The sequence below is a fragment of the Piliocolobus tephrosceles genome, chromosome 15 (assembly GCF_002776525.5).
Source record: "Piliocolobus tephrosceles isolate RC106 chromosome 15, ASM277652v3, whole genome shotgun sequence".
In the NCBI taxonomy this organism is placed as follows: domain Eukaryota; kingdom Metazoa; phylum Chordata; class Mammalia; order Primates; family Cercopithecidae; genus Piliocolobus; species Piliocolobus tephrosceles.
Window position 1 is genome coordinate 73,110,754 of NC_045448.1, and position 23,492 is coordinate 73,134,245.

The 23,492-nt window shown below is 36.1% G+C and overlaps 1 protein-coding gene across 1 annotated transcript in view; it reads right to left on the reverse strand.

Annotated features, from left to right (window-relative positions):
* Positions 1-23,492, reverse strand: part of EXOC6B (exocyst complex component 6B) — a 710,495-nt gene that overhangs the window by 434,121 nt on the left and 252,882 nt on the right. Inside the window, exon 7 of the mRNA XM_026456434.1 lies at positions 11,984-12,160. Within this exon, the coding sequence (XP_026312219.1) occupies positions 11,984-12,160 (177 nt within the window). The remainder of the gene's footprint in view (positions 1-11,983; positions 12,161-23,492) is intronic.

Below are 23,492 nucleotides of genomic sequence, written 5' to 3' on the forward strand. Positions count from 1 at the left end.
TCCTCTATGCTCCCCTCTGTGAAGAACACTAGGAATGAACACCATGAGGAACCAAGAAGTGTGCTGTGAGGATAAAGGTATGTAAAGTATGCACTGACTCATGTTGCTTAGAGCGAGATGTGTTTTCTCTGCTGCCACTAATGAAAAAGAATCACAACTACAGAAAGGCAAAAGGAGAAGAGCAACATACATTGGCTGTGAAGGAATGCTACAGGTTGGGAAGAATAAGAAGTGAGTTTTCAAAAATCTAAATAAATAGGGGCGGGGAAGAGTATCAGAAGAAAATGAAGTTTTTCCTGACTCACAGAAATGGGTCTGTTTTAAGGTCCACATCTTGATCACCATTTAAAATGCTAACTCTCTGTCAAAGCTATATTCATACTTCTTCCTTTTCTTTGACCCTCCCTCCCCTCAAGTTGCAAAGAATGATTCAAGGAGGTTTAGGTTTCAGCTGGGGCAGAGGGAGGGGTCCAAGGACACTTTCTTAAGCTAACAATAACTGTTTCTAATGGTTTCTGTCTCCTAACAAAAGCCATGACTCCTTCTATTATCAGCTTCATCTAATTTTTCCTTTCCAAAGAAAATAACACAGCCCTTGCATTTTACACATGTCCAAATTTGACAAATCATTATCGACTGCCACTATAACTGATAAGAGATAACTTTGTGGTAGGACGTTGTCATTTCCTCTCATAAGGGCTTTCTTTCTGAGATACAGAAACATGATTAGAATAGTTAAACATTTCCTCTGCCTGGCAGTCAGGAACTCAAGACTTTAAGATACTGGAGTCTGTATTTTTCTAGAAGTTCAAATAGATCTATGAAGATACAAATAGTAGCCACAAATAGTATATTCAAGATTATCCTGTTTTTTTAACTAGTTGTTTTCCTTAAGAATTCACATGAAATAATTTCATCACCAAGGACAGCAGCTGCCTAATTCCCTAAATAGTTTCTGAATGGAGAGCATTAGTGCCTTTTGCCTATTTGATCCTTTTTCCAGAGGATCAAATAGTAGGTAAGATTTTACATTCTATAACTAAGATATCTGTGCCTCAGAGCATATTATAACATTACTTAAACTAAGAGAACTAGGATACATTTTTTAATAACCGATAAATAATGACCTAGTAAAGCATTTGAGGATGCCTTAACTTCAGTATCCAGAGGTAGATATCATGGAAGCAACTATTACATTCTTCTATAAATACACATTCACATATCAATTAGAGATCATTGACAGATTAGGTACATGTATTGGCATCTAATGGATCCTATTGGCATCCACGTTTGGTATCCACTAGATACCAATACATATGGCTAATCTGTTTGTTTCAATACAATTATTCTTACATTTTTATAATACCAATTAACAGCTTCAATCAAAGCATTAGTTCCTAGTTTTTGTTTGTGGAATATCTGTTGTTAAAGAGCATTTATAGTCTAAAATATAGCACCTAACACATGAGACCAATGTATAGATGACCAAAAAGAGTCTGAAAATAGAGGATGTTACAAAACAAATGTAAATTTTAAAATGGGATTAATCAAAGGCCCCCTGAAAAATCAAAAGCCCCTGAAAAAATATTATGAGCCCCCACAGATAATATTTACTACAGAAGATATACAGCTTCAGCATAGACATGGGAATATTAGATGATCAGGATGAAAAGAAACATCAACATTTCTGATTACAAAAATTTTTACAAAACACCAGGATGCGACTTTCAGGATATATTTTTCTTCTTCTCTAATACATCTTAGTTCAGGTAAAAGAAAGTCTCTAAAAACAGAAAAGTAAATGGTTAAGTTCCTCTCACAGGGCATAAGGAAAATGCATTTACATATTTAAAAAAGGATATTTTGATTTTTAAAATGCATGATGCCATTCAAGTTTTAACAGATATATTCATTTAATATTTTTCTAACCCTTCCTCCAAAAGGATTCAGAGTTCATAAATATTTTCTATTTTAAAAGACTCACTAGTGAAGAAAGGCAGGAAAGAAACATTATCTGCAGGTAAAAATATGATAACTCTACCAGCTTTACTGCTGGGTAAGCATACCCTCAGAAAAGGGGAATACACTATAAGAAAAGATTGCTTGCCTCCCTCCACTCAAGAAGAGTGGCGATATACTGTGAGATATTTACCTCTGCTGCTGATAAAGACAGCACATTAAAACAGAAATGCATTAGTACACTCCAGCCCTATTGTTCCCACAGTTGCACCAGAAGACACACAAATACACAGACACACACACTCTCTTATACACCTACACGGCATTTATTTTTCTCTTAAGAAGGCTTTCAAAGTAGATGGATCATCCAAAAAGAGTTTGATAGAGATTTGCAAGGAATTTAGATATCTATGTCACTCATTATTTGAGTACAAAATAGTTTCTCCGTATTGGTAAATGAATGCAGGGACTTGGTGCCCATTTCTGAGCATTACTTAGATCTCAAGCCATTAAAATGTACCAGGCATTTTTCTGCAGAGAGAAGACAACAAATGATTAGCTGAAGGAGCATTGACTTTGCATTCAGAGGATCAATTTTGACAGCACATATTATGTCTATAAGCCAGGAAATGTCTGGTAAACATTTTTCACCAGTGTGCACTTCAGATCTATGTTGCTTCCCAAAATTCAGAGAAAAGAAGGGTAGAATTCATTTGGATATGAGCTTTTATGCAGCTAGACTAAACACCACAGAAACACCAACAAACTGGAAGGCCTATAATTTTAAGTGACTAGAATTAGCAAAAGCATAAAGAATTTTCTAAGCCTTTGAGCATATAAGAAAACTGTGGCCAGAGCCCTATCCTAAAAAAGTACAAAATTATGCCAAGGAGCTTCTCACAAATTATTAGGATTCTTTCTGAGAAATCCCTAAGCAGATTACCACTTAATTACTCAAATGTTTGCACTAAGCAGAACAAAATCAGGAAAAACCACCATTTCTCCTTACTGAGGCACTGCAAAAAACCTGTGACCAAAGTCAAAGGATAGTCCCTCAAGAATTCTCTGCTTAAAGCTGAACACTGAGGGCCAGGCATGGTGGCTTACACCTGTAATCCCAGCACTTTCAGAGGCCAAAGCAGGTGGATCGCTTGAGTCCAGGAGTTCGAGACCAGCCTGTGCAACATGGCGAACCCCATATCTACAAAAAACTGCAAAACTTAGCCAGGTGTGATGGCATATGCCTGTACCCCAGCTACACAGGAGGCTGACGTGGGAGGATCGCTTGAGCCTGGGAAGTTGAGGCTGCAGGGAGCTGAGATCATGCCACTGTACTCTAGCCTGAGTGACAGAGTGAGACCCTGTCTCCAAAACAAACAAACAAACAAACAAAAAGGCTGAACACTGGTGAAACAAAAATTCAACTGGTCTTTATTTAACACGGGTCCACTATATGCTATGAAACGCTAAACCTTTAGGCAAAAGAGGCAATTTTGCACTACTTGGTATTAAACATAAAAGGTCTGAGAGAATAAAAAATTAAGACGAGGAAAAGTAGGTTTAAAATGTTACAATATTATAGGTAAAGAACGAATATCCCTAATATATAGAGAACTAATAAACAATGAAGAAAAAAACAAAATCATTCAAAAAATAGGCAAAAGACATAAGCAGTTTACAAAAAAGATATACAAATAGCCCTGAACCTTATAAGATACTCAACTTTACCCACAGTAATAGGAACGAAAATTAAAACTACAAAGAGATATGTTTCTTATCTATGAGAATGGCAGAAATTCAAAAGCTTAAAATAAATACTCTCTTAAAGAAGCTGTAAGAAAATAGGCAACTCATGCATTGCCAGGGTGGGTGGTAGGGTATCGAAAATAGTACAACCCCTGTGGAGGAGAATTTGACATTATCTAACAGAATTATACATGCATTTACCCCTTGACTCAACAATCCTGCTTCTGGGAACCTACCCTGAGGATATAGCTCCAACCACATGGAAAAACAGTTTTCAAGATTTTTTTTTTTTTTTTTTTTAAGTTTTAAAGTGTTTTGCATATGGTAAAATTCGCTCTTTCTAGTAAACAATTCTGTAAGTTCTGACAAATGCATATAGACCTGTAATCATCATCATAATCAAGATAAGAAGAAACAGTTCCAGCACTCCCCAAAATTCCCTATGGCCCTTTGTAGTCAAATTGTTTCCTGATGCATAGCCCTTGGCAAACACTGATCCATTTTCTATCTCTAGAGTTTTGACATTTTAGAATTGTCATATTGATAGACTTATATAGTATGTAGCCTTTTGAACCTGGCTTCTTCCATTGAACATAATGCATCTGAGATTCATCTGTGTTGTTTCATGCATCTGCAGTTTATTCCTTTTTATTTCAGAGTGGTACTTCAATTATGGATATACCACAGTTCATTTATCCCTTCATGCACTGAAGGACATTTAGGGTGTTTCTCGTTTTGGTAGTATATGCACAAAGCTGCTATAAATATTAAGCTTCAGGCTTCTGAGTGAACATGCTGGTTCAATACCCAGTGGTCATATATATGACCACTCCTAGCTGTATGTTCAACATTATAATAAACTGCCAAACTGTTTTCCAAAGTGACTCTATCGTTTCACATTTTCACAGCAATATATGAGTTCAATTTGCTCTATATCCTTGACAGTACATGGTAATGTATTTTTTTATTTTAGCTATTCTAATAGCTGTACAGTTAAAACACTACTTTTTAATAAAAAAAATTGGAAATCCTTTAGTGTCCATGTATAGATTGGCTGAATAAACTATGGTACATCCAAACAATGGAGTACTATTTAGCAGTAAAAATAGAATGAGAAATATTTCTATGAATTGATACGGAATAATTTTCAGAATATATTTCAAATGAAAAAAACAAAGTACAAATATATATGTATTATGCTATTAATAATTATGTTGCTTAAGGTATAATGAAGGGTATACATACAAAAACTAACAACACTCATTACTTACAAAAGGTGGGTAGGAGCAGTGTGGAAAGGATAAGGATGAGAATGGGATTTCACTGAATATATCTTCTTATAGTTTTGCCTTTGAACCATGTTCATATTTTAAATAGTCAAAAAGTTAAATAAATAAGGATAGTTGAACCCTAAAAAATAATACAAAAAGAAACAAATGAACCTAATTATATATCAATTTGGTAACAATCAAACAGAAGAAAAAAAAATTAGCCAAAAGTGTTTGAACATAGTACTCTGAACTATACAGACTTAGTGGGATACACTGTAGGATTAAAAGAACTGTGAAGAAATCTTGAACTTAATAACTTTATTGCTTTTAGTGACATTTGCATAATAGTTCTGCAACTATTTTCTGGGTATTATATAATTATCCAAAAGAGTAAATATACTGATACTCTGGAAACCAGAATATTTGCAAATACAAATATAGAATGACAGAAAAAACTTATTACATTAGATTGGAATTAGAAGTAAGTTCTAATATTAGCTTTAGAAGTATTAGCTTTAACTCATGATTTATTTTTTTAAGTCTACACATTAATGTAGCCAGTGTATTTCTTAGCTCTGTCCACAAAAGGGGTATACCTAATGCCCATGTTAGTTTCTAAATATCATTTCCCAGTAAAAGAAATTAGAACTCTCTGAAGAAATGGCTGATGCCAGGGCTGGGGCAGAACCTGGGGTTTCTTGGGGAAAAGAAGAGAAATTAAAGAAAAGAGCAGAGCTCAAAAACTGGATGGATAATTTGGAACAAGTGGAAAATGAAAATGAAAGACAAGACGGAATATAACACATTGTATATAAAATGATTATCCATGTGCCCATATTGACACTACAAAAAATAAGGGGAGAAAAGGAAAGTTTTTTATAGAAGAATGCTGACTAATAAATGTGAAAGAAATGATAAAAATAGGAAATCACCATATCTTATAACAACCATGGCAACATATGATTCCGGAAAGTGGCATCAATGAATTCTAAAACCACTGGGTGACAAGTTGTTAGGGAACAGGATAGTCACATGGTCTAATGCAGTACTAATTACAAAGAAGGATGGCTACCTTTATGGTCAAGAAATCTAGTGAACACCGTCTTAACCAATACGTGCCTCCAGATGTGATGCAATGAAAAGAACTTAATATTACCTTTGTAATATTCCTGCCAAAAATGATTAACCTGATTCTAGTCATGAGGATTTAACGAGATGTATCTAAACAGATGGATATTAAGGGAGACTAAACAGATGTAAAAATTAATGTGCAATATTTGTCTGGATGTGGCTGCAAGGAAAAAAATGAAGGAAAAAAAATCTGCTAGAAAGAACATTATTGGAACAACTGGAGATATTTGTATAAAGGTTGTATATTAAGTGGCAGTGTCACCATCAATGTGAAATTTCCTGATGTAATCACTGTATTGTATGTATGTAGAAGAACGTCATTATCAGGAAACACAGATTACAGTATTTGGAGTTCCAAATATTATGAATGATGCATGCCACTTTCTTCCAAATGGCTCAGTCTGGGGAGAGAAAAGAAACATACACATACACACAAACATACACACACAGACACACACACATGCACACCCCTATTCATTCAAAATCAAATTTTTGAGAGAGAGAGAGGAAGTGTCAAGTTTTAATAAGTGAACTATTTAAGTGAAGCATATATGGATACCATATGTGTAACTTTTCTGAAAATGTAAACTTCTTCAAAAGTAAAAGAAAATTTTTAAAAGAGTGTATTACAGAAGAAGTAAAATTGAGGGGTCCTTCAGATAAAAGTAGAATAAGGCATTCAAGGCAAGAAGAAGGGGATAAAGGATCATATTCCACAGTTGCAATTACTAGCAACTTAGTGCAAGGTAAAGTTTTTTGAATAATCAATGAGACTATAAAAGAGAAATTCTACAAGACCTGAAAAGAGAGGTCGAAGTTTATAACTGAGGCAAATGATTTCAAAATAACAGGACATTTACACTATCACCACAACAAAAAAAAGAAAGAAAAAAACCTTGAGTTGATGTGAGTCATAATATATCTTTACCAATGGATAGACCTAAAAGAGCAAAGACTAGGAATAAGAAAACCAAAACAGAATGTCTAAAGCATGTCATAATGTTTTCATTCAACCTTCTAAATTGCCCTTTTGGTATTTCATTATATATATGGGCACCTACTTTTCTTTTGATTGCATATGTCCTTAATAGACCAGCTTTCATTAAGAATAGAAGTTTAAAATTCAAAACCTACAGGTATCAATGGGTATTGGGATTAAGTGATGGATGCTGGCAATTTTAAATCATATTCTCTTAATAGACATACTTTCTATATGAAATATCAAGGACTATTATTTATTCTTACAAAACACATTTTTTTTTTCACATCAGTGTGGCCCTGTCAGTCTGTTTTTTATTTTGCCATTTTTTTTGGATAGACACCCAATATAAGCAGTATTATATTTTTGTCATCACATTTAAACCATATCCCTGATGGCAACATTGCTACTCATGGCCAGTCTATTACTACCATGCTTAGAAAAAAACTAAATTAGAAATCTAGATTTTTATGTGAATCTAATTGACTTGTAGAAGTTGGTGACTAATTTAAAAATTTGTAAGCATTGTGTAGGCCAACAACCAGTATGCAAGCTGTTTCTGGTCCATAGGTTGCCAATCTGCAACCTCTGATTTCAACTCTAAACTTCTAAAGGCAGCCTTTACTTAAGTTTAAGTTTCAACTCTAAACTTCTAAAGTAGCCTTTAGCTTATCGAGGAATGATCCTCATTTTCTGTTAACTTCCTGTCAATGGAAAGTTTTACAATCAATATTTTAAAATTTGGGTCAAATATCACAACCACATATTTTTACAAGCAATTTGACATAATTATTGTCACTATTTCATAGGTGAGAAAAGGGATGCTTAGAAAAATTACATAATTTTCCCTAATATCACAAAGAAAGAAGCTTGTACATTCTAAAAACAAATCTTTTTTGTATACTTTCCAAACACCCTCTGTTATGACTAAATTGTGTTATGACTATAATTGTGTCTCCTCCGCAAATTCCTATGTGGAAGTCCTTAGTCCCAATGTGACTGTATTTGGAGACTGGGCCTTTAAAGAGGTAATTAAAGTTAAATGAGATCATAATAATGGGGTTTTAATTCAATAGGACTGGTATCCTTATAAAAAGAGGAAGACACACCTTATAAAAAGAGATGTAAGCAAAGAAAAAAACTGTATGACGATACGGCTAGAAGGCAGCTATCTGCAAGCCAAAGAGAGAGGCCTTAGGAGAAACTAACCCTGGTGGAACCTTGATTTTGGACAGCCAGCCTCCAGAAACGTGAGAAAACAGATGTTTGTTTAAATCACCCATTCTGCAGCCAACTTAATTTATTTGCCAACTGTTAAGGAACAGTGGTAACCATGTCATCCACATCACTGGTCACAGAGTATGGGTCACATAAGTATTTGTTGACTAAATAATTCATGTCAGATTTCTCTCTCTAGATTTTGGTGTCTCTTTTGAAGTATAGAATCAACAGGAGGGAATTGTTAATGTAAACACAAATGCCATGTTAATAGAAAGCCTTCTGGGATGTCTTGATTATTGTTGTGCTATAGTAATTTTGAAGTAATGGGACATATTAATTTGCTAGGGCTACCATTACAATATAGAAATATGTTTATGTTCTAGGGCTCCAGGGACCAGGAGCTCCATCCTCATCAGGGACCCTGTTAAAAAATGCAGACTCAGACTCATTCTCAATCTGTATAATCGCAATCTACATTTCAATATGCTTCCCAGGTGATTCCTATGCATGTTAAATTTCAAGAAACATGGTTCTACAATACAGTTCTTAAGTTGGGTACTAGAGGTAAAATGAATTCCATAAACTCCCTGAAATTTCATGCAAAACTTTTTGTGACAGAATATATGTACATTTTACTGGGAAATGACTCCATATATTTTTACCAAACTTTCAAAGTAATACATGACCCCAAACAGATTAAGAATGACTGCCATACAGGATTCTATGCCACTGTTACCATGCTTACAGATTAAAAGTCACAATATTCCAAAAACTATGCTGTTCTCAATGAGGTCTGTTGAAGAATGACAAGAATGAAGGTCAGAACGTCACAGTGGGTCACGAAAGACCTTATCTGAAGAATTTATTCACACCATGCAAGAACTATGCCAAGAAACCAGTTTGGAAACATCTAAATAAATAATTCTCTACATGAGGTTTGAGATTAAGAATGTGCACTTGAAGAAGATTCAAGCTGAGAAGTAAATAAATATAAGGTGAATTTTTTTTAAGATAGAATGCCATTAGATGACAGTGAAGTGCCAAATTTTTGTTTTAAGAGCTCAATCAGCAAATCTTTAATATGAATTGTTTGATGTGAGATATGGAACCATTTAAAAATATTAACTTCCAAGTACATTCTTACAGTACTACTTTTATGAGAAACCTCCCACACATTTTACTAGTCTCATTTTCTTCATCTTCTCTGGACCTCACAGGACAAGGCAAAGAAGGAGCATGGCACAGAAATTAAAAGGAACTTACCCAGGATCTTCAATGGGTCCATTATAAAGAATGGTTTCCTTTTATATATCACAGTTTCAATGACATATAAGAACTGTGTATATATTTTATTTTTTATCTTATCATCTAACCATCTCTTCAGGTACTGTACTATCCAAGGGCACAGACTATGTCTAACCCATAAGCCACAGTATCTGACAGAATTTCATCTTCTTCATGGGTACGCAAAATGTAGGTTAAAGGAGTTGGTGCTTCTTGAGACTGATGCTTTATGTGCTACTACTGTGACTGATCATCTGTGATGGAATCTAATATCTGAAAGTTTGTCCTCCAGGGTGGATCCACATCCTAACACACCAGTCATTCCAGGCAATTAGGGAGAATGTTAGAAAATATTCAGGGGAATAAAGTCCCCTCTATCTCTTTCTATCTCCATGGGTCATTAGGCCAATAGTTGGTTCATTTTAGTTTAAAGTGGTACAATAGATAACACTCAAAAGACTTTTCTTAGCTCTATTAAGAGCTAGTAAGAGTTCTTGCAATCCATGTGCAGTAGGGATAGGATGAAACTTTCAAGCTTTGTTAACTATTAATGTACTTCATTTACATAATAAACATATCCTAGTAAAATATAAACTTTAAAAATGATAAAATTATTCTCTTAAATAGCAGAAGTGTGTCCCCTCAATAATGAAACTTATATAAAAGAATGTAGTAGTTTACAGCCGAGCATGGTGGCTCACGCCTGTAATCCCAGCACTTTAGGAGTCCGAGGTGGGTGGATCACGAAGTCAGGAGATGGAGGCCATCCTGGCTAACATAGTGAAACCCCATCTCCACTAAAAAATACAAAAAATTAGCTGGGCATGGTGGCGGGCGCCTGTAGTCTCAACTTCTGGGTAGGCTAAGGCAGGAGAATGGCATGAACCCAGGAGGCAGAGCTTGCAGTGAGCCGAGATCAAGCCACTGCATTCCAGCCTGGGCAACAGAGTGAGACTCTGTCTCAAAAAAAAAAAATAAATTTAATTTAATTTAATTTAATTTTAAAAAAAGAATGCAGTAGTTTACATTCTTATGATAGCTCCTGAGATGTTCTATCAAACTTAAATGCTAAGGTTGTAGACATAAAAATAACATCTTTATTTGTTTTTCAGCTCAAACAGTAACAGTTTAAACATTGCCAATTCACTTTTTGAAGTCAAAGAGGAATAATAATAGAGGCAGGCATAATGACAATAGAGATACATAACAGAAGTCAGCAAGGAAGAGTAATGGAGATAGAACAGAAACCAATGTTTCCTCACCACCCTTTAACGAGCAAGGATTTGTGAAATCCTATGGGGTAGAGACTACTGCCTCTACTTAATAGGTGAAGACACTCAGCTTAACGATTAAACAGTTTATCCAAGATTACAAAATTAGGACAAGTTCTGGGAAAGAGAGAAAAGCAAGAGAGTAGTAACGGTAAAACAGGAGACAAGTATGGGGAAGAAGCAGTGAATCCAGTTTGATCTGGAGAAAGGAAGCAAGCACTCAAAAAGAAAGGCTACTGAGTATAGGAGTAAATGATTCCTTACACATGTCAATGGCCATTTTAAAAGTAAATGATATGATTATTAAGAATTTTTTAAAACTTAAGTGGCAGAATGAGGATTTGAACACAGTCTGTCTGACTCTAAAGCTCAGGCTCCTAAACACCACACTCACAAAGAGACATCCAGTTAATGCAAATGACAAATATTTAGAAAAAAAATTTAACAGGAAATCTCAAAGGTCATAATAGTTTTATTTTTAAAAACACATTAAACATCCTTCTAACAACAAAGAAAGATATAAAAATATGTACTAGTTAAGGCACTTAATCTTATTCTTCCCTGACAGTGACACAGAACTAATCTATGAGGTTATGAATATGTCACAAAATTCCCAGTTACCCTGTAATCACTCATATGTTTATTTCCTCCAGAAATGCACTCTCAACTGTCTGGAATCTTTGTGAATTTTCCATCTGAGCCATTTCTCAAGGTAAAGAATCTATTTGTTCACTCCTCAGCTTTTGAAGTAACATTTTTTTTGTTTGTCTCCAGTAACTGTTGCAGTTTCAGCCGAGGTCACCTAGACCTTCTGTCTCTAGGTAGGTAAACTCTACTCTTCCCTTAATGTAGTTCCCAGTCAGTACAGAATTTAAAAACCCTGAAACTTTTCAAAATAGAGGCATGAATTTAAAATTTAAATTCTCGAAAAAGAATCAGGATCTAAATTATCTTAGTGTATCTTCAATTTCCTTATATTGAGTCTTATTTGTATTCAAAATGGTACTTAATATCCAGAAGATCATATAAACTACATTATATGGATAAACTCTTTATCACATCTCAAACAGACTATTTAAGTTTAAAAATAGTCTCACTTCCCCGCATCAAATGTTAGTTACCTCTTCATCATCTTCCTCGTCTTCAACATCCAGAATTCCTGAATCCTGTTCAGACTTAGGACTAGTGCTTTCTATCTCTGTATCAAAGATTATATATGCATCTTTCTTAGATTTCCTCTTGCTACCTATTCTGGGTTGTTGCAAGACGATGTTATCCAAGTTTCTTTGCTGCTGGGCCTAGGATAGAGAAGAATACACACAAACACACCAAAAAGGTGGGGGTAGGGAGAGAGAAAGAAAGAAAAAAGAAAAGAAACAAAACTTAATTAAGCTTTCAACAAACTTCTAATTTTGAACAAATTGATATCTTAAAGAAAATACTACAACAAAAGGCCTTAGTACATAAAGTTTTAGTATCAGATATAAAGCCAAACACATTAATGTATACATTTTTAATCCTGGAGCTATCATATTTTAACTCATTTTCCAAGTTAAAACAGAACACAGATAATCAGTCAATATTATCATAAGACTTTTCAAATATATCCATTAAATCATCACAAAAAGAAATCTATCCAGTTTTGCCTTAGTAAGCCAGGAGATTAGTGCCTACTATTTATCTCTGACAAGAAAATACCTTATTGAGACCCTAATGGTTGAAGGAAAAGGGTGGGAGCTTAGAATTAATTTTAATACATTTAGGCTTAAGATACTGTTAAAAACAGTTATGTGGATATAAGAGACCAATGAAATATAATCAGGAGAATGAATTATCTTCAGAAAGTGATTTGAACTAAGTAATTGAATAGGATTCCATGACTGTGATCTGTGGAAAGCAGGGTTTTAAAGGGTTTTTTCTTCTGAACCCTAGAAAAGGTAGTATGATCCCTTCAGCTTAAAAAAAAATAGACTGATATGGTGGCATGGTTTCAATAGATATAGAGAGGTAGAAAGTGGGACTATCCAGAGTCAACAACAGAAGCATTAAACCACACATTATTAGAGCTAGAAGTTACCTTAATTGCCACTCAGGAAAATGAGGCTAGAAAACAAAGGATGTGTTTGAAGTCACAAGGCAAGTGAGTGGTAAATCAGAAGCTCAAAGTATGGTCTCCTAAATTTCAAATTAGTGACATTTCCACTACACCAACAGTCCCTCAAAGCATGATCAAAATGTTTCCCAAAAATGAGTTGTGGTCAAATCAACAGGAAACACTGCATCCCATAAGCCTTCTTATAGATATGCAATGCACACTAACAGAACAAAAGCTGGGAGAGGTCCTATTTTAAAGAAACTTATTTAATTTGGTTTAATCCAGCATGTTCCAAAAACATTTCCCAAGGGAACTTTCCTTTTTCTTTCTTTTAATGTAATATTTGGTATTACCCCAAGATACAAAGCTTGAAAATGTGATCTCTGAAAGTATACATTTCTTAATCAATATAAGATATTTCTCCTCAGTGGCAAATAGAAATTGGTTCAGGAGAAAAATCAGTCTCCAAATCTTCTGTATAAGGTTAATGAAATGAAGATAAATATAAAGTATAAGAAGTTAGTCCAGCCATAGTGAAATGAGACAATTATAACAAGGCAGAGAAAAACTTCAACTATGTGAACTAGTTTCTGCCAAGAAAATGAAAAGAATCTACATTCCAGAGATTTGAATCAATGGACATACTTGTTTCTCTGCATATCACCCATTGATATTTTGGTTAGATTTACATAAATACAAGGCTTCAGTAACAAATTGAGATCGAGAAGTACCCCAAATCATTTAATTTATGTTTGTACATAAGACACAATATCCTCCAAGCCTTTCAGAAACCAAGTTAAATAGAATATTCTATTTTTCTCAAAAGTAAGAAGTTCTTCCCCACTTACTTCCAATGCAAAATATACAAAAAAGGATCAAGGACTCCAGGGGCACAAAGGAAGGTACAACTTTCTTTAAAACTTACATATTTTAAAAAAGCAAGCTCTCACCTAGTGAGTGATCATTTGCTCACTTAACTCCATCCTCTTTCAGTACAGCAAAACCAAATGCTTTCATAAGTAACTCATATTTTCTTGAATTCCAAGTTAATTATATTTGCTTCACAATCAATAAAATATTGTCAGTGTTTCAAAAGCAATGAACAAATGAAAGTTATCATCTATTCAAAATGTATGTTACGGTACTGGCAAGAGGTGATGAAGACTAAATACTGATATAAATACATAAATACATATAATATACATAAAAATGAAAATGTGACATTGAAGTCCATGAAAATCAAAAAAAAGAAAAAGCCCTTAAGAGATCTTTTCTAATATGCTATGCTGTTTCATCAAGACCATTGATTCTATCCCTCCAGAGACAACTATTATAATAACGTGGCAAAGAAGCAGCTGACTGACTTCTGCTGACTGGGCTGGAGTAGAAGGAGAGGGGTACAAGGAATACAAACAGCAACTAGATCTGAGAAAGCATTTAGGTGTTTTCATTTTCTTAGTTGTTCATTCTATTTGTAAGTAATTTTTACACACTTTACCACCTCTTTCTCAAGAGTACTTCATATATATTCTTCTCTGATTTCCTAATATAGAGAAATTGAGCAAAGTTTATTCCTCAAACCCTTATCCCTCAAACCACTCTTTCTACTCTCCCAAAATCCAGTAGCACATGTCCCGTTTCCTACTACTAATGTGTGTTCCACCATCACCTCATTTCCATCGTACCTAAAATGGAACTCATCACCTTCCTATTACAATCCCCCTACCTAATGCATCCAGGCTCTTCTTTTTTTTTTTTTTTTTTTTTTTTGAGACGGAGTCTCGCTCTGTGGCCCAGGCTGGAGTGCAGTGGCCAGATCTCAGCTCACTGCAAGCTCCACCTCCCGGGTTTACGCCATTCTCCTGACTCAGCCTCCCGGGTAGCTGGGACTACAGGCGCCGCCACGTCGCCGGCTAGTTTTTTGTAGTTTTTAGTAGAGACGGGGTTTCACCCTGTTAGCCAGGATGGTCTCGATCTCCTGACCTCGTGATCCGCCCGTCTCGGCCTCCCAAAGTGCTGGGATTACAGGCTTGAGCCACCGCGCCCGGCCCCAGGCTCTTCTTAAACCACATTTGTTCTCATGTCAATTAGATATAAGGGAAATTGGGGCGGGGGAAAAGGATTTAAACAAGTTTAAACTTCATAATCTATCACTTAGATTCCACCATAATGGAAGCTAAACCTAATTTTCCAATGTACTTACCCAATACCCTCCAAGATGAATCTTCCAATTGGATAAGTCTCTACCTCCTAATACGCTGGGTAAATTTCCACTTCTATATCCTTAGTTATGCCATTTCTCTATCTGATTACCTTTCGTTGCCTCAATCTAACCCTTCCTACAAAACCCAAGTAAGATTCTTCTTCCTTTAGAAAGTCATTTCTCACTGCTCTAACTCATGATGTTTTCTCTCTGTACTCCTACCTTCAGTCAAACACGTGCTAAATGTCCACATGGTACCAAGCATTGTGTTGCACACTGATGATACAAATAAATAAGATGGAGACCCTGACCCCTGAATCTCACATCATACTATTACAGGAAGCAAATCAACAAATAAAAGATAAATATGATAAAAGATAAATATGCTTTTTTAGAGATAAATGGAAAGACTAACCATTCCAGAAGAATGAAGCAGCATGAGAAAGGACTATGTATGAAAAAAATATTATCACTCAGGAAACAGCAAGTAACTTTGTATAATTAGACTATAGTTTATAAAGCAGTAACAGGAGATAAAGTTAAAGATGCTATATAAAGCATTTTCAATGTTAGAGAAGCAATAAAAGAATGTAAGCAGGTAAATAATGGGATCAGCTTTACAATTCAGACAAACCCTCAAAAAGTAGGGGAGTGGTCAACTGAGAAAAGACAAAGACTGGAAACAGGAAATCTAATATAGATCACTAAAACAGTCCAAATAACATTATGAGAACTTGAATAAAGGTAGCAACAGATTATAAGAAGCAAATGTAACAGAATTAACTGACTTAAATGTGGTACATGGAAGAGAAGAAGGAAATAAGAATAACTCCAAGTATTCTGGCCTTGATGACTAGACAGTAGGGCCATTCCAAGCAATAGGAACCATGAAAATAGTAAGTTGAATGCAGAATAAAAAAAAGATGAGTGCTATAAACCTGTTGGGTATCCAGGTGAAAATGACAGTAAAGCACTTCAGTGTATACAACTCTTTCAGGATAAGAAAAACACTTTACCATTCTTAGACTGCCCCAAGTCCAGAAAGTGACATACACATAGTAAATTTAGATATTTATTATATAAAAAGAACAGGTAACAAAAGGGAATCCATGTGAAAATGAGATTTGGCCCAGTAAAAATTTATGGAAGACTTCACTTGAGTGCTTTTCTACCCATTAGAAGTTAGGGGAGAACCCACAAGCATGACCTAACCTGGACTGTCAAACTAATTCACTATTAACACTTCTAAAACTGTCAAAGTGTGTCTATGAGGCATCTTACACATGCCATTAAAGAAACATTTCTTGTGGAATACAACTTCCAGGGCTACCTAGCAATAAGACTCAGAGAATTAAAAATAATAAGAATCAAAAGCTAAAGGCTCCTGACTTTCTCAACCCAATACTGACCTCTAGTGGATTAGAGGCATACATACAAATGACCTTTAGAATAAGAAACTAGTTGAAAGGTTTAGCCTTACAGATTGGAGGCCTTGGAGGCCTAATATAATTATATAGGCTTCAATAACAGGGGAGAAACAAAGCTTCTTGGAGAAAGATAGGTCTTACTCTGCAACTTATTAATTGGGCAGGTTACTTCTCTGTGCAGTATCCTTATCTATCTATCTACCTATCTATATAAATTAATCAAACCTACCTCGAAGCGGCCACAAGGCTTAAATGAGAAAATACATGTGAAGTCTGTTAAATTAAAACAAAAAAACAAAAAAGCAAACAAACAAACAAAAAAAAACCCTCTACCTATCTTGCCTCTGAAAAAGAAATAGGAATCTTTTTTTTTTCTTTTTGAGACAGGGTCTCACTGTCACCCAGGCTGGAGTGCAGTGGCACAATATTGGCTCACTGCAACTTCTGCCTCCTGGGTTCAAGCAATTCTCATGCCTCAACCTCCCGAGCAGCTAGGATTACAGGCGTGTGCCACCACACCTGGCTCTGTTTTTGTATTTTTAGTAGAGACATGGTTTTACCATGTTGTCCAGGCTAGTCTCGAACTCCTGACCTCAAATGATCCACCCACCCCGGCTTCCCAAAGTGCTGTGATTACAGGCGTGAGCCACTGCACCCAGCCAGGAATCTTGTTTCACTATCTACTATGGAAACATCTGAAACCCAGCAATATTTCTATACATAATAATTAACGCACCTAATATCACTGTATAACAAATTTTGCATTTACATACATTTCAAGTATTATGTTTCTGTAATGGACACAATTAGTGCTCCACTTAAATCCTCTGTTTCATCTCTTATTCCAGCTACCATCAGCAACCAGTTCTGAACAGGCCTGGAAGCATCACATAACGTAACCTGACATCAAGTTACTTGGATACTTGTATAGTTGGATACTTACAGTATACTTCTTGCTGCCTGCCCTAGGACTTTTCTAATACCAGAATGTGGAACCCCACAAGAAATACTTAGCACTCCTGGAGCACAATCTGGAAGTAAAACAATCCTTGAAAAGCAGCTGACAGAAATGTTTGTTTGCTTTGTTCCTTCCATAGTCAGTTCCAAAAGTCTTCTCAGAGAGTCCCATGGATTAAGGAACCAGACTACCCTAGCATTGTACCATTGTACTAACTCTCCCACCTTCTCTTTTCATTCCTCCTAACTCTTACTTCTGTTCCATGAGATCATACCACTGAATAAACCAGACACATATCAACTCCCCAGGCTAAGAGAAACCAAAGCTAAAATAACATCCCATCAACAATATAGTAAAGTAGAATTGTGATCCCTTGTTTAGTATCTGAAGTCCAAAGGATAACCATGAAAATAAATGTCAAAATCAAGATAGGAAGAATCCAAAGTTGCCACTTCAAGTCTCACCAAAAAAATTTACTGTAAAGAAGCTGTAGTTTCAAACCAGGGTTTTTTCACACTTACCAGGACTGGCTCTGGACTCCATCTTTCTTTGGCAACCCACTCCAGTATCAGATTAAAACAAACAAACAAAATGAAAACAAAACAAAATAAAAGTGATTTAAAATGAAGGAAAAAGACCATCTTAAGATAATCTCAAAAAAGTTATTTGTATGTTATTGTCCATAGGAATGTATTTATGTGAACATGTGCATGTGTGCTTCATGTGATATTTTAAAACAAAGAAATAGACAAACAGTTTTCTACACCTTCATCATGACCCAAAGGATTTCCATCAATATGGTTATTATACTTAGGACCTTTTTTATTTAAATTGAAGAAGGTGGTCACTACATCACCTTTAAAGTTCTAATAGTTACCCCAGGCCCAGGCAGATCTCCAAGTTCCTGAAGCACTCATCTCCCGGACAAGGAGTATGGGCTGCCTCCACCTCCCGCACCCCGCCCCTGCTGGCCAGTGCAGAGAACTTGGAACCAAGATTTCCCAGCTCCACACCTAGGCATACCTCTGGGCACTTGGTGGTCCCCCTCACTGGATTCTCCTTCAGCACTAGTGCTTGTGCCTGCCACTGGCAGACCTGTAGGTGGGCCTGCTGGGTCTGACCCCTTCCATCTTACTCATCACTCCCCCAAGCCCCAGGGTAAAGCTGGAAGCTGAGACCAGGGTGCACTCCACAGATCAGACCATTGTCTGTGGCAACAGAGAGCTTCTCCCAATAAACAAGGATCAGATATATACCCAACCACACTGGGCACAATCAGCACTGTGCCTATCATTCATTCTATCACATCACTATCATAATGATAGTGCCTATCACTATCATTCTCTGTAGTGATAGGCCTTAGGGAGGGTGAAAGAGAAGGGGAAATACATATATATATATATATAGGCAAAAAATAAAAATTTAAAATTTCTATCCACATGAAAATGATTACGGGCCAGGAGCAGTGGCTTATGCCTGTAATCCCAGCACTTTGGGAGGCCAAGGTGGGCTGATTGCTTGAGCTCAGGAGTTCAAGACCAGCCTGGGCAACATGGTGAAATTCTATCTCTAACCAAAAAAAAAAAGCTGGGCACCTGTGGCTGTGATCGCAGCTATTCTGGAGGCTGGGGTGGAAGGATCACTTAATTTCAGGAGGCAGAGGTTGCAGTAAGCTGACATCATACCATCATACTCCAGCCTGGGTTATAAAGTGAGACCTTGTCTCCAAAATAGAAAAGAACTACAGAATTTTTTTTTTTTTTTAAGATGGAGTTTCGCTCTTGTTGCCCAGGCTGGAGTGCAATGGCATGATCTTGGCTCACTGCAACCTCCACTTCCTGGGTTCAAGCAAAGAATTACAGAAATTTGAAGTGCCAATGTCTCCAGCTGAGAAGGAAGCAGTATAAATATTCTGGCACCACGAGAAACCTGAATGTATTGACACCACCATAGGATCACACAAGGTCTCCAGTAATGGCTCCTAACCAAAATGTAAATTTAAAATTTAGGGTTGGGGAGTGATGGGTAAGATGGGAGGTGTCAGACCTAGCAGGCCCACCTACAGGTCCTGCAATTGGCCAGGCTGATCTCTTCTTTAACAAATAAAGAAATCAAAATGGATTGCAAAGAAGCTCAATGACATCTAAGAAAAAGTTGAAAATCAACACAAAGAAACTTCTAAATTAATCAAGGAAATGAAGAGAAAGATAAATACATTAAAAGAAATTAATTAGAGCTTCTGGAATTGACAAACTCACTTAGGGAATTTCAAAATACAATAGAAAGTTTTAGCAACAGGCTGGACAAAGTGGAAGAAAGAATTTCAGACCTTAAAGAGCAGTCTTTGAACTAACCCAATCAGACAAAAATAAAGAAAAAATAATTTTTAAAAATGAACAAAGTCTTCAAGAACTATGAGATTATGTAAAACAATCAAACCTATGAATTACTGGCATTCCTAAGAGTGAAGAAGAAAAAGTCAACAACCTGGAAAACGTATTTCAGGGAATAATTAAAGGTAACCTCCCTAATCTCACTGGAGAGGTAAACATACAGATATAAAAAATCCAAAGAACACCTGCAAGATACTATACAACATGAATATCATCAAGGCACATATTCAACACACTATCCAAGGTCAACTCTAAAGGAAAAATCTTATGGTAGCTAGAGAAAAAGGTCATATAACATACAAAAGGATACCCATGAGGCTAACTGTGAACTTCTCAGCAGAAATCTTACAAGACAGGAGAGATTAGGAAAATATTTTCAGTATTGTCACAGAAAAGAAATTCGAACCAAGAATTTGATATCCAGCCAATTAAACTTCATAAGCAAAGGAGAAATAAAATCTTGTCCAAACAAGCAAGCATAAGGGAATTTGCTACGACTAGGCCCACCTTAAAAGAGATCCTTAAGGGAGCTCTCTCTCTCTTTTTTTTTTTTTTTTTTTTAATGGAATCTTACTCTGTCGCCCAGGCTGGAGTGCAGTGGAGCAATCTCAGATCACTGCAATCTCCACCTCCTGGGTTCAAGCTATTCTCATGCCTCAGCCTCCTGAGTAGCTGGGACTACAGGCGCACGCTACCATACCCGGCTAATTTTTTGTGTTTTTAATAGAGATGGGGTTTCACCATGTTGGCCAGGCTGGTCTCAAACTCCTGATCTCAAGTGATCTGCCTCCCTTGGCTTCACAAAGTGCTGGGATTACAGGCATGAGCCACCCTCACCAGGCCCCTTAAGAGAGTTCTAAACATGGAAACAAAAGAACAATACCTGCTACTACAAAAGCATACTTAAGTACATAGCCCACAAGACCCTATAAAGCAATAACAATAGAAACTACAAAGCAACCAGCTAACAATTTCAATATTAACCATGAATATAAAGTCTAAATTCCCTACTTAAAAGGCACTGATATGCAAGTTGTGTTGAAAGAAAGAAAGAAAGAAAGAAAGAGGAAAGAAAGAAAGAAAGAAAGAAAGAAAGAAAGAAAGAAAGAAAGAAAGAAAGAAAGAAAACAAGGCCCTTCCATCCTGTCTTTAAGAGACCCATCTCACATGTAATGACACCCATAGGCTCAAGGGATTTGGGCCTACTAATAGGCACAAATAGAAAACAAAACAAAAAAAAGCACAGGTTACCATTCTTACATCTGATAAATCATACTTTAAGCCAACAACTATAAAAAAGGACACAGTAGGGCATTACATAATAATGAAAAGTTCAATTCAACAAGAAGACTTAATTATATACTTAACTAAATATATATGCACCTAACATTGGAGAACACAGATTCATAAAACAAGTTCTTCTTGACCTAAGAAAAGACTCAGACAACCACATAAAAATAGTGGAGGACTTCAGTACCCCGCTGGTAATAGATCACAAAGGCAGAAAACTAACAGACATTCTGGACCTAAATTCAACAGTGGACCAATTGGACCTAACAGACATCTACAGAACACTTCACCCATCAACCACAAATATACATTCTTCTCATTTATAGAAGGAACATACTCTAAGATCAATCACATCATTGGCCATAAGGAAAATCTCAGTAAACCAAAAAAAAAAAAAAACCTGAAATCATACACTTTCAGAGCAAAGTGGAATAAAAACAGAAATCAATACCAAGAAGATCTCCCAAAACCACACAATTACATAGAAATTAAACAACTTGTTCCTGAATAACATTTGAGTAAACAACAAACTGAGACAGAAATCAAAATATTCTTTGAAATAAATGAAAACAGAGACACAACATACCAAAATCTCTGGGATGCAACAAAAGCAGTGTCAAGAGGAAAGTTTATAGACCTAAACATCTACCTAAAAAAGTTAGAACTCAAATTAACGATCTAATATCATACCTAGAGAAATGAGAAAAACAAGAACAAACCGACTCCAAAACTACCAGAAGAAAAAAACCATCAGAGACCAATTGAACAATATTGAGATGCAAAAAAATGCATACAAAATATCAATGAAATTAAAAGTGGGTTGTTCTAAAGAAAAAACTAGATTGATAGATTATGAGCTAGATTAACAAATAAAAAAGAGAGAAAATCCAAAATAGCACCATCAGAAATGACAAAGCTGGCCAGGTGCAGTGGCTCATGCCTGTAATCCCAGCACTTTGGGGGAGGCCAAGGCAGGCGGATCACCTGAGGTCAGGAGTTTGAGACTAGCCTGGCCAACATGGTGAAACCCCATCTCTACTAAAAATACAAAATTTGACAGGCGTGGTGGCACACACCTGTAGTTCTAGCTACTAGGGAGGCTGTGGCAGGAGAATCACTTGAACCCAGGAGGCAGTGGTTGCAGTGATCCAAGATCATGCCATTGCACTCCAGCCTGGGCAACTGAGTGCAAAAAAAAAAAAAAAAAAAAAGAAATTACAAAGGTGATATTACAAGAGATACCATAGAAATATAAAAGATCCTCGGGGCCTAGTATGAATACCACTATACACACAAAGTGGAAAATCTAGAGGAAATGAATAAATTCCTGGGTAACACAACCTCTAAAGATTAAGTCAGGAAGATAGCGAAACCCTGCTAGACCAATATCGAGTTCCAAAATTGTATCAGTAATGAAAAAAACCCTACCAACCTAAGAAAAGCCCTGGACTAGATGTATTCATACCCAAATTCTACAAGATGTACAAAAAACAACCGTTGGTACCAATTCAACTGACATATAGACCAAACAACACAATAGAGAATCCAGAAATAAAGCCACACACCTACGATCATCTGATCTTCAACAAAGTTAGCAAAAATAAGCAATGGGAAAAGGAGTTCCTAATTCAATAAATGGTGCTGGGATAACTGGGTAAGTATATACCAAAGAATGAAACTGGACCCCTATCTTTCACATATACAAAAATTAACTTTCATGGATTAAAGATTGCAATGGAAAACCTCAAACTATTAAAATGCTAGAAGAAAACCTAGGAAATGTCACTCTAGACATTAGCCTTGGGAAATACTTTATGTTTAAGTCTACAAAAGCAATTGCAACAATAACAAAAATTGATAAATAGGGCCTAATTAAACTAAAGAGCTTCTACACAGCAAAATAAACTATCAACAGAGAAAACAGACAACCTACATAGAGAATGGGAGAAAATATTTGCAAACTATGCATCTGATATCCAGAATCTATAAGTAACTTGAACAATTCAACAAGCAAAAAGGAATAACCCCATTAAAAAGTCAGCAAAAGACACGAACAGGCACTTCTCAAAAGAAGACATACAAGCAACTTAGCCGGGTGCAGTGGCTCACACCTGTAATCCCAGCACTTTGGGAGGCTGAGGTGGGTGGATCATGAGGTCAAGAGATCAAGACCATCCTGGCCAACATGGTGAAACCCCGTCTCTACAAAAAGTACAAAAATTAACTGGGCATGGTGGCGCATGCCTGTAATCCCAGTTACTTGG